At 46.7% G+C, this 11,819-nt stretch overlaps 1 protein-coding gene across 1 annotated transcript; it reads right to left on the minus strand.

Moving 5' to 3' along the window:
• Positions 1 to 406: 406 nt before the first annotated feature.
• On the minus strand, positions 407 to 11,372 carry WDR87 (WD repeat domain 87; the record flags this gene model as incomplete). The annotated part of the gene is given in 15 exon segments (XM_079724074.1): positions 407 to 727; positions 731 to 1,022; positions 1,024 to 1,900; positions 1,903 to 2,130; positions 2,133 to 3,183; positions 3,187 to 3,573; positions 3,617 to 4,648; positions 4,652 to 4,936; positions 4,940 to 4,978; positions 4,981 to 5,148; positions 5,152 to 5,771; positions 6,175 to 6,446; positions 6,918 to 9,796; positions 10,284 to 10,337; positions 11,298 to 11,372. Coding segments are annotated over 15 exon segments (8,580 nt in total).
• Positions 11,373 to 11,819: the final 447 nt, after the last annotated feature.

Below are 11,819 nucleotides of genomic sequence, written 5' to 3' on the forward strand. Positions count from 1 at the left end.
TATATTAATGCCAAAAATACATTTTTGTGCCAGGTGCTTTCCTTCCTATGGTCTTTAAGGGAGAATGGTGAGGGGCAAGGAAGGAAGAGGACAAGGAAAGACTCTTCTGCCTGAAGGCCTCCAGAGGGTGAGTGAGCACCACTGGCTTTGGGGAAGTCTTCCCACTCTCAAGAGTATGTGAGTATCTGGTCTCCCTGGCTACCTTTCTGGAGAAGCAACATTTGAGGAAAAGGGACACATCACAGTGCTTGTTATAAATGAGAATCTCCTCTTTATTCCACATATAAAAGCTGGTTTCTGGAACTGGATAGGGAAAGAACTTTGGCATGGCTCTACCTCTGTGTCGGCCCTAGGGATAAAGGTCTAGATTCTGGTGACAAGGCCTTTCTGCCCCTTCAGTCCCAAATTAGGGAGTAGGAGCGACGATGTAGTGCAATTCCTTGGTGAGGTGTAAATCAGCTTGCGGCAGACTCTTCCAGGCAAGTTCTAAGATCCCATACCGGGCAATGCCCATAGGGAGCATGGTACATACATTGTTCTTCCCTGGGAGGGGAACCACCTCCTGGAACTCCAGAGGACCTTTAGGGGTGTGAGAGCCACCACAGAACAGGTGGTAGAACAACCGCTCCCCAGGAACTAGCTCCATGGCCTTTAGGGCCTCTTTGTAAATGATCTCTTGGGATTGGGGTTCCCCTCTCAGTAGCAGTTCCTGTAGTAGCCTCTGGATTCAGGGGGACTTAAGTTGGTACAGGTCCATGAGACGGTAGAACTGCTCCATCCAAGCAGCACTGTCTTTCGCGTATCGCTCCTGCAACATCCGCAAAACATGGTACATTGCCACAAATGTCTCCCGTAGAGGCACCTTGTCCTTTTTTTTAGAGATGGGCTGTGCCTTCTTTTCCAACTTGGGCAATTTGGCAAACCTGCCCTTACCCTTGGAAGCCCAGAAGTCCTTTTGAAACGTCAGTGCTAGGGTTTGTTTTTCCACAGGGTCAAGGGCACCTGTGAAAATGTCTCGTTGGAGGATAATGGTGTTGCATCTCCATCTCCTTGCGAGCAGTGGATATCTGCTCTGCCCGCACACTCCTGTAAGGCTCTCCTAGAAGATGCCAATTTATAGCCTTCAGGTCTGGAATCATTTTGGTAGCTAATGGGGACTTTGGTGTGGACACAGCCAAAGGTTTTAGCCAGCTTTCCTTTTCCTTTCCTTTTATAGGAGGGATCACTTTCCGGTATTTTGGACCCATGGGCTCCTTACTGGGTTTTGAGATACTTGTGCTTCGTGATTCCAGGTTCTGCTTGTGACGGTACACAATGGCTTCAAGTTTGGCCAGATGCATCCACTCTAAGTTTTCCTTTGCAGTGAGGTCTTTGAGAAGCTGGCACAATCTGTGGAAACTATCCCTGGAAAGCTGTTCTCCTGCCTCCATCTGTTCTAGGACGTGGTGGATCCACTCTACATCTGAGAGGCTGACGTCTGCATATATTTCCTCAGCCAGGATTTTGGACACAGGTAACTGTACCTCAGTCTGTCCCTTCAGAGATGGATGACGCTGCAGAAGCCACTGCCACTTGGCCCCTAGTTGTTTGTCTTGGAGTTTATGAGCTTCCATGGTCTTCTTCAATATATGGGATAAATATGGGGTCTTTAAGTTAGGCTCTTGGGACTCCAAAACTGTATCCAAAACTTGTAGAGGTATGGGCTTATATTTCTTCAACAGTTCTTGTTTATCCATAAACCCTGTCCCTGGGAATACCCTGGATGTCTCAAGTACTGTGGCCTTATCTTCCCAGGATATTTGTGTAGTTGACCCTGGCACTGGTATCTTCTCTTCCCTCCCCAGAACTACTGATATCAGTTGCTTGGAAGGGCTTTTCAGAACTTCAAGTTTTATACCTCGGGGATTCTTTTCTCAATAGAAGGGACTGCTTCTCTTCCTTTTAAGTCCTTTTTTCTTTCTCCTGGTAACTTAAATAGTTTTTCTTTTTTAAAGATCTCTTTCTTCTTGTCTACCGCTTCTTCCAATGAGCTTCTCTCCTCTTCCTCCCCCTCTTTCTCACTCAAACGCTCCATCTCTTCCTCACTCATGCTTCCCTCCTTCTCAAACACTTCCTCCTCCTGCACCTTCTTCTTTTCTTTTTCTTCTTCTTCTCCTTCCCTTCCTCTTCCTCCTTCTCTTCCATTTCCTCCTCTTCCTTCTCCTCCTCCGCTTCAGACAAACTCTCTCGCTCTATTTCATCTAACAAGCTTTCCATTTCTTCAGAAAAGCTCTCTTCACTTTTCACACTTTTCACCTCATCCTCTTGACTGAGAAACTCTTCCTGTTGCAAATCAACTCTCTTTAGCTTTTTTCTCTTTCTTGACCTTTGTTTGAGGAATGGCTTTGCCTCTTCTACCTCTGTTATTTCATCCTCCTCTTCTTCCTGTATGACTTCTCTCTGTTGCCTGGCCAATCTGCTTTCTTCCTCAGTCATCTTTTTCTCTTTCTTTATCAATCTTCTCATTTCCTTGGCCAGTTTTCTCTGCCTCTTAGCCAGTTTCTTCTCATCTGTGGCAATTTCTGGTTGTTCCTCAGAAAAATCCCACTCCTTGGCATCAAGTTCGTTCTTTACCTTGTTCAATGCCTTTTTCTTAGTAAAGGATGACCTCTTTAACTTTGTCATCTCTATTTCTTCCTGGGTTAGTTTCCTTTCTTTTTTGATAAGGCCTTGAAGTATCTTTAAGATTTTGCTGCTTACTTTTAATGGTTCCTTGGAAATGCCCTTGCTTTCTTTAGCCAACTTTCTTATTAATTTGGCTAGCTTCCTTTCTTCCTGGGCACATACTCTCCCTCCTCTAGTAAACTCCAGTTTTCCTTTGGTAATGTCTGTTTGCTCTGTGGCCAGTATCCTATCTTCATAGACCAGTATCTTTTCCTCTAGTGACAGTTTCCTCTTAATTAGTTCTAGTTCACCCTTAGTTGGTCTTCCCTGTCTTGAAGTTTCTTGAGTCTCTTTTTTAAAGAGAGTTTCCTTTCCCTCAGCCAGTCTCACCTTCTCCCAGGCCAGTTTCTTTATTTCCATGCCCAATGCCTTTTCTTCCTTAGTAATAGACCAGTCACCTCTGAGCTGTTTCAGTCCTTGGAATATCACCCTCTTTTCCGTAGCTAACTTCATTTTGTCCTGGGCTATTTGGTGCTGTTTCTAAGCCAAGCTTTCCTCTAATTGGGTCAGTTTTTCCTCTATAGCAGCCAATTTCTCCTTCTTCTGGAAAAGTTTCTCCTTTTCCTCCATCAGCTTCTTCTCTATCTGAACCAGTCTCTTCTTGTACATGTCCAGTTTCTCCTTTTCTTGGTCTGATTTCTTTCTCTTCTGGGTGAGGCTTTCTTTGAGCTGGATTAAGTTTTCTTTCCTCTGAGCCAGTTTCACCTTCTCCTGAGCCAGATTCTCCTCCTGAGCCAGAGTCTTCTGCCTCCAGGCTAGTATCTCCTTGGTTTTGGGGAGTTCTTCCTTGCTCTGGACCAATTTATTCCTTTCCTGGGCCAGTTTTTGCTTATTCTTTATCAATTGTTCCCTTTTCTGGACAAGTCTTGCCTCCTCCCCCAGGCAGTGTTTCCATGTCCTGGGTCAGTTTCTTCTCATCCTGGATCAGTAGCTCTTCTTCTTGGGCCAATTTCTGCTTATTCTCCATCAGTTGCTCCCTTTTCTGGCCAAGTCTTTCCTCTTCTTCAGGCAATTCTACATTGTCCTGGGCCAGTTTCTTCTCTTCCTGGATCAGCAGTTCTTCTTTCTGGACCACTTCTTTCTCTTCCACATTCAGTTTCTCCTCTTGAGAGGCCAGTGTCATCTCCTCCTGATCCAGTCTCTCCTCTTCATCGACCAGTTCCTCCTCTTCCTGATTCAGTTCCTCCTCTTCCCATGCCAGGTCCTCCAATTCCTGGGCTAGTTCCTTTTCTTGCCATGCTAGATCTTGCTCCTTCTGGGCCAGTTTTTCCAATTTCTGGACCAATATCTTTTTTACCTCAGCTAGCTTCCCTCCTTTCTTTGCTATTTTCTCTTCTTCTTGAGCCAGTTTCTCCAATTTCATGGCCAGTTTCTTCCTTCGCTGGGCCAATTTCTCTGCTTCCTGGGTTAGCATCTCCTCTCTTTGGGCTAGTTTTTCCTCATTCTGGATAAACTTCCTCTCTGCCTGGACCATTTTCCTGTCTTTCTGGGCCAGTTTCTCATAGTCTCTGGCTATTTTCCTCTCTTCCTGAGCCAGTTTTCTCTCTTCCTGTGCTAGCTTCTCTACTTCTTGTGCCAGCTTCCTCTTTTCTTGAGCCCGTTTTATTTCAACTTGGGCCCATTTCCTCTCAACCTGTGCCTGTTTATATTCTTGGTGGACCTGTCTCTGCTCTTCTGTCATCAGCTCTTCTCCTTCTTCTTCTGCTGCTGCTTCTTCTTCTCGTTCCCACTCCTGAGACAATTCTTCCTCCAGGGTCACTTCCTCCTCATCCTCCAACAATTGCTCCCTGGCCCTGGCTGACATCTTTTCCCAGATCTGTGACCATTCATCCCATGTCTGCTTCTTCTTGTCCCTCTCCAGCTCTTCCTCATCTGGGAACAGCTTTTCTGCCTCCTCATGGAGCTTCTCCTCTTCCTGAAGATGCCTGCTTTCCCAGGCTTTCTTCTATTCATCCCAGGATATCCTCGTCTCACTGTAGGCCTGTTTCCACTGATCCCAGGACTTCTTCCACTCCTGCCAAGACAGCTTTGTCTCTTCCTTAACTGGTCTTCCTTCTTGCTCAACCACTTTCTCCTCTAATTTGGCCTTTTCCCCCACTTCCTGACTCATGTCCCTCTCCTCTTTTTTGGTTTTTTTCCTCTCTTTTTTATCCAGTTTTATTTCCTGCTGGACTGCTTTCCCCTCCTGCTTAGAAGGCTTCTTAGAGGGTTTCTTCTCTTCTTTCTTTGCTATTCATTTTCCCTTCGTTATGTCTGGTTCTAAAAAAACAACTTTTTCTTGCCTTTTTTTGGAATCACCGGGGTTTCCCACAAGTCCTGCACATCCCTTTCTTTCTTTCGTTCTTGCTCCTCTTTTGTCTCCTCTTCCTTGTCTCTGATCACCATGTCCTCTCTAATTGCTCCTCCATGAGGAAAAACTGGTTTCTCCTCTGGCCAGGCTACATCTCAGTCAAGGTCCTCAAGCAGTTCCTTACTTTCTTTCTTCAACAGGGGGCAGATCTCCTGAAAAAGCTCCCAGCTGGGCCGTCGATCTGCCAGCACCTCCTGAGCCATGGTCACTAGCTCAGTGTTTAGAGCTTCTGACATTTTTGTCTGGGAACCAGATATCCTCAGGGTCATAAGATGACATAGATCATCCCGCCATGATGAGCCATCTTCAGGGGTAGTCCTGTGGCCAGGAGCTCCAGAGGCACCCCACTCTTTTACTTTCACCAGCTTCACAACTGATTCTCTCCTTATAGGATATGGAGGGTCCTCAATTGTAACTTCAGCGTCTATTGTCTTCCTCTTGCACCTCTTTATGGGTTCCTGAAGTGTTGCTTTCCTGCCTCTTTTGTCACTTATCTTCCTCAGCATCTTCAGGGTCAATGCAACATGATCCTTTGAGGCATCTATCCCTGGAGGCTCCTGTTCATCATCTTTTGAGATCTTTAGTATACTGGAGGTTGAAGACCTACACTCCTCCCCCTCAGTTGGTGCAGCTTCACTCTGATCACCTTCACCCTCTAAGGGACCTGGCTCTGTGCCAGTCTCTTTCATCTTCTTGAGGCTCTGCAAAAATTTTCGGGCTATAGGGAGAATCAGGAGATGTAGATAAGGGAAGCTTGGGAGGCTTAAATGAAGCCCTTCCCAAAATCTGGTAAGAGCTAAGAGGAACTGCCATAACAGATGTAGCAACAGAGGGGGCTGAGTCCTTTTTTTTTTAAAAAAAAGGCATTCTCCTTGCTTTATTCCCAGTGCCTTCCCTCCTCCCTCCCCACCCCACCCCTGCCCGGACCTCTGTCAGGTCTTACAGAGATAGGTTTTGGAGTCTCTCTGAATTTGGGTGGATTCTTCCTAGGAAGGTTCTTTTCTGTGAAAGGATCTTTCCACTTATCTCTGTTCCTATCTGATACCTCTTGACCCAGGTTAGCCTTAACTACCCTGCCTCTTGGGGACCCTGAGGCATTAACCAGATCACCCCATACATACTATGCTTTCTGCCTCCTACTCGGCCCCATCTTTGGCCTTTGCTGGGCTTGTAGGCAACTTCAGATTCTTCAGGAGCTGTATCAAGTTGGTTGGAAAGGGCAGTAAGTTCAGAAGCCCCTGAGACATCTAAAGAAAAAGTAGGCTTTTCATCACCCAGTGATAAGATCAGGTTTTCATTCAATCGCTGCTCCACTTGGGTATGAAGGATTTGGAGATCTGTGGCCTGCATTCCCAGCAGATGGTCCAGGGTTTCTTCCCCAATCATTTCCTGCCTATGAAAGTCAAAGGAGAGGAAGGACCATGCTGAATCAGGGACAAGAGGGAGAATGAGAAGGAAAGAACAGCTATGGAACAGGCAGGGGACTTGACAACATGACCAACAGAGACAGCGTACGTAGAGGTAAAGAATGGCGAAGAAGAAAGAAAAAGTCTAGGAAGCCAAGATGGTAATGCATGGCGTGACCTGTATGGCGCCTTCAAGGGTAGGAGAAGAGGGTGAAAAAGGGGCACTTGAAGAGGTAGGGGACAAACAGGAATAGGAGAAGAAATGGAGAAAGGAGTGAGCAGTTAGGGGATCATCAGGATAGTCTAGGAATGAAAAAAGACTATGAACAAGGAAAAAGGACAGGAAGAGCTAATGAACAGAGATGAAGAGACAGTGAAGGCAGAGAAGGGAAAAATGGGAAAGGGGAAGAAGAAAATCAGAAGCTAGTAAAGAACTGAGGAAAGCACAAAGAACTTACTGCATCTCCCGGAAAGTATCTTGGTTCTGGATCAAGTTTAAGAGTGAGGTCTTAGAGTGGATTCCAGTCTCAGCCATGAGGCTCAGGGCCTTATTCCTCACTCTTTCATCTTTGTCCATTAGTCTTTGAGCCAGAGGCATGGCAAAGAGATGCGTAATCATTCCTAGACGCTTCAGCCCTTCCCAGGCTAGCTCTTGGATCAGTGGATTGGAATTGGTTGTATCATCCAACAGACGATGGGCTGTTTCAGCACGCAGGAGTGGAGACACCTGGTAAGAGGCAAAGATTTGCCCTAGTGCACCAATACAGCATTGGTACTTCAGTGGAGAAGCATGGATCATAATATTGAGAATTGTCTCTATCAGGCTATTGATAGCTATTTCACTCATCTTTCTTCCCAGCCAACTGCAGTTTGCTGAGTCTGTAAGGACACTGTAAGTTATATCCTTTGACGCTCTTATTTCAAGGAAGTCTTCATCCTCCTTTTCACGTGCATATTCTCCTACATCACTTACAGCTCTTGCCCTACCGTGCCAGAAGAAGAATTGTTGAGACTTGTCCCATTCCAGTTCCCGCATGGGTGAGTGCAGGTTGCACTGTAGGTATATTGGGCTGCCCTGAGGCCAAAGACGGGCACGAATCACTGAGTTAGGGATATAGCAATCCGGAGCCAAGAGCCATTTCTGCCCATGACCAAAGTAGTATCGCAGTATCTGGTAAGGGTTGAGTCCATCCCAGGTAGTCAGCTGTAGCTGGGGAGGAAGCACATCATGGGAATGAGGAGGTTTTTTCACCTGCGTCCAATCAGCTTCCTTATACAAGGAATCGTGTCTGAAGGAAGACAGTAACACAGGGCTCCCTTGCTCATCTTCTTCTATGATGTGTGGCACATTATGATCAAAGGCGATGGCCCGATTATTGACAAGGTTCTCCAGACCCACTAATTGCTGTTGCCCTTGTCCAAAGTAGATATACTTGGGCACAAGCATGGTCTCAAAGGAGAAGAAGCAGCTTGGTATGAAAGGCTCAGGAACTTCTAGCACTTCAACTGTCATACCCATAAGGGAAAGGCGAGACAGCAGGACTGAGGGAAGCAGTTTTAAACAGGACACCAGATAAAGACACTGGTTGAAAGTGACAAGGAGGTCACCCCGGTCATTTGCAAAGCAGAGTGGGCCAAAGTGCAATGATGAGTCCAGCATGGCTATGAGTCTACCATGGAAGTTCCAGATCCGGACAGAGCCATCACTGCCACCTGTGACAAAAAGACTCAAGGATAGGCAGACATCAAAAGATGTGATGGTACACTGGTGCAGAGGCAATGTCTCTATGAACGTTGAGCCTTCCTGTGACCCAGAGGACAGAAAGTCATGGAACATCCAGAGACGCAGGCAGTTAGCCTCTGTGATGGCACCCACAGACTTGGGCAAGAGTATCAAGTGTGTTAGCTGACAGCTGCTGAGAATGCTGGTGAGGGGCTGCAGCTGCACTCTCACCCCTTCAAGCACAGCTTCTGATAGGTGTACATAGTCATCCATTCCATAGGAACAGAGCAAAGAGTTTTCTCGGCAACCAGAAAGCCCTCCAGGCAGTGTAGAGAGTGCTAATACAGCCCCAAAGTGCATGAGTTTCTCTATTTGGACACAGCTGTGCTGGGAAAGCACTCTGATCACACCACTCTGGTGTCCAGAGAACATTAGTCCTTCTAGACCCCGACCCAGGTGGAAATGCCCATAAACCAGGCATTGTACCAAGTCCTGAGAATCTGGTGAGGTGCATATAAGATACTTGGCTGGGCAAGGGCAGCGGGTTGTGTCAAATACCAGCACATCTGAACTGCCTGTTGCTACAAAGAGCTCCTCTTTATCTGGGTCATAGGCCCAATCCACAGCCTGGTCCAGGATTGAGAAGGGCCAGGTGATAACCAGAAGATTCCCTGTTAGTGGGGACACAAAGCGCAACAAGCCATCCTCAGTAGTGCACAGGATCCGGAACCAGTTATTGCCACAGCAGACCCGACGTATCTGCTGGGGAGCAGAACCACAGACACTGAAGAGGTTATAGAAGCAGGGCAGACTGCACAAGGAGAAAGAATGGGTAGTCTGGCAGAAGAAAGTGGTGCTATCAATAAACTGGAGTTGATACAGTTCCTCGCCAAGTTCTAGCTGCCGCAGCAGACTCCCTGAAGTCAGGTTCCACTCCTTGATTAAGACTTCTTGGCCGGCTGTTAGCAGGGTGTGGGCTTCTGGCCGGCTGCGGATACATATCACTGATGAGAAATGGGCCTTGAAACTGTGGAGTGCGTGGCCCTCATTGAGGCTCCACACTTGGATTTCCCCAGTCCTGTTTCCAGCATAGAGAAAGCCCTGCTCAAAACAGGTGAAGCAGCAGGTGACTGAGGAGCCACTGGTGGTGGAAGGGAAGCTCTTCACCTCTGCCAGCCGGCCGTGGCCCTGGCGCTCAAGGACCCTCACCACAGTCTCACACAGGGCTACAAGGGAGCCATTGGGGCTGTTCAACATGATGTTGTGGACAGGCTCATCACCAGGCATGGAAACCATGTGGGCTATTTGGAGACTCTTGCCACTCTGCTCCATGATCCATGTGACCACTGCCCCCAGGATTCCCGACAGAAGCATCTTCATTTCTGGGTCATAGCAGAGGCAGCTGATGTTAAAGCGGCAGGGCACTATACCCAGGGGTTTGAATGACTGAAAGTGGTCCCCAAAGAGCCGCAGGAGCAGGTCACCACAGTAGACCACGAGGATATGAAAGGAACCTGTGTGAACCACGGACTGGATGGGCGGCAGTCGTTCGGTCATGGAGAATGTTCTCTTCTCCACTGTGTCCTCAGTTTTGCTCTTCATCCATACCACAGCCTAGAAGAGAAAAAGATGAGAACTGCCTAGAAAAGATAGTAGAAGAAGAAAGGGCAGAATATTCAGCTATTTTTCTCTTGCTAAGGAGAAACTGGAAGACTCTAGAGTGATTTTACCCCCTGGTTTTGGGAGTTGGAAATATCGTAGAAGCAGGAAACCTAGGACTCTTTCCCTAACCTTGGCCTACTTTAGGAGAACCATAAAATCTGTTCAACACAGAGACTGTAATTGGAGAAAGGATGAACAGGGAATCCTGGATCCAGGTCACTTTCATTCAAGGGGTGTATCTTCCTGGGTTAATCTAGGGTCAGAACTTACATGGGCATGGCCCCTGTAGAATGGGCTAAGAAGAAAGGCTGGGTAGTTTTACCTGTATTTCTTTTGTGCTTGTTGTCACCCACGAGAGGGAAGCAAAGAAGTGGGCATCACTGAAGTAATAGCATGTAAGTGGCACATTTTGAGGATGGCGAGACTCTTTGAACAGGATCTGGGACCGGTCACTCAACACAACTACATCAGTCTTTGGGTCATCTAAAGTTTGCTGGGGAGAGGCATGGCATAAACTAAGAGACCAGGAACACATATGCACTAAATATATTCTCATGCAAGTCACAATTGAAGCAGTTCTCAAAGTTATGCCTCAGCCCCAAGGATCAGTCCTGTGGCTCCCACACATGAACAATTTATCACCTGTGGGACACTATACTTCACAAGCATGTAACAAAACCCCCAACACAAAAGCGAACCAAACTGGTATAGGGCCTATATGGGCAAATTTTATGGTGTGAGCACAGGGGAAAACTGATGTTCTCCCCAACATGTCCTCTAACATTCTCCCTCCTGTCTAAAAGGTACGTATGTCATAAAAGACACATTTAACAGATTACAAAGGCAAGTGCACTGCCATATGCCCACATGTAAAGTAACACAGTATCCCCAAAGTCAGTGCAGCTTTATTAAAGCCTAAAACTGCACTAAGTAAGACTTTTAGGACACCCTATCTGGCCTTTAAGTTTGACAGAGGAAGATTTTTTATGTGTATACACACACACACACACACACATATACACACTTTTATATATATATATAGACACACTATATATATGTGTGTGTTTGTGTGTGTATTATCCCACTGTGATAGAGCATGTGCTATGAAACATGCACCTGGGATCCTTTTACACAGAGCCAGCCATAGCAAAACTGAGGCTGGCAGATGTTCTCTCTGGTGCCTTCTCCATTCTCTTTTAGAAAAATCTCTCTTCCCAGAGGGTTGGTTCTTCTGAAATGCTTCAAAGTGTTAACCTCTCACCATCAAAATGTCCTTGCAAGAGGTCTCTAGACTCATTTGGAAGTTGATGGCCCACTTTCTACTAAGGGGACAGTTGTCTTTATCATCTACCCTGCCTGCTTCCTGCATAGAGGATCTATGCTCTTCTGAAGTGCTCATAACTCTTAAGATAGATAGAGGCCATAACATGTTTATGTTCTACATATACATTACCTTGCTTTTATGTATCATGTCATTTATAAGGTATTTAAAATCCTTCCACAGGGGAGTGAGTCTGGGGGAAGTCATCACCTTGATTATCCCCTGGTCCTCCTCAGGGCCATTGTTTAAAAACCTGTAGGAATACAAAAGAGGCCAGCGTAGCCACTGATACTTTTTGAGGAGCTAGAAATCAGAAGGCAAGATCCATGAACTCATGTTCATTAGACACTTTTTGAATGTCAGGAACTATGCATAAGATGCCTTCTGGGCTTCCCTGTGGCGCAGTGGTTGAGAGTCCGCCTGCCGATGCAGGGGATGCGGGTTCGTGCCCCGGTCTGGGAAGATCCCACATGCCACGGAGCGGCTGGGCCCGTGAGCCATGGCTGCTGAGCCTGTGCGTCCGGAGCCTGTGCTCCGCAACGGGAGAGGCCACAACAGTGAGAGGCCCGCGTACCGGAAAAAAAAAAAAAAAAAAAAAGATGCCTTCTCATTTAATCCTCACTGCAGCCCAGTGAGGTAGGTATTACCTCATTT

The sequence above is a fragment of the Hyperoodon ampullatus genome (assembly GCF_949752795.1).
Source record: "Hyperoodon ampullatus genome assembly, chromosome: 18".
NCBI classification, from domain to species: Eukaryota; Metazoa; Chordata; class Mammalia; order Artiodactyla; family Ziphiidae; genus Hyperoodon; species Hyperoodon ampullatus.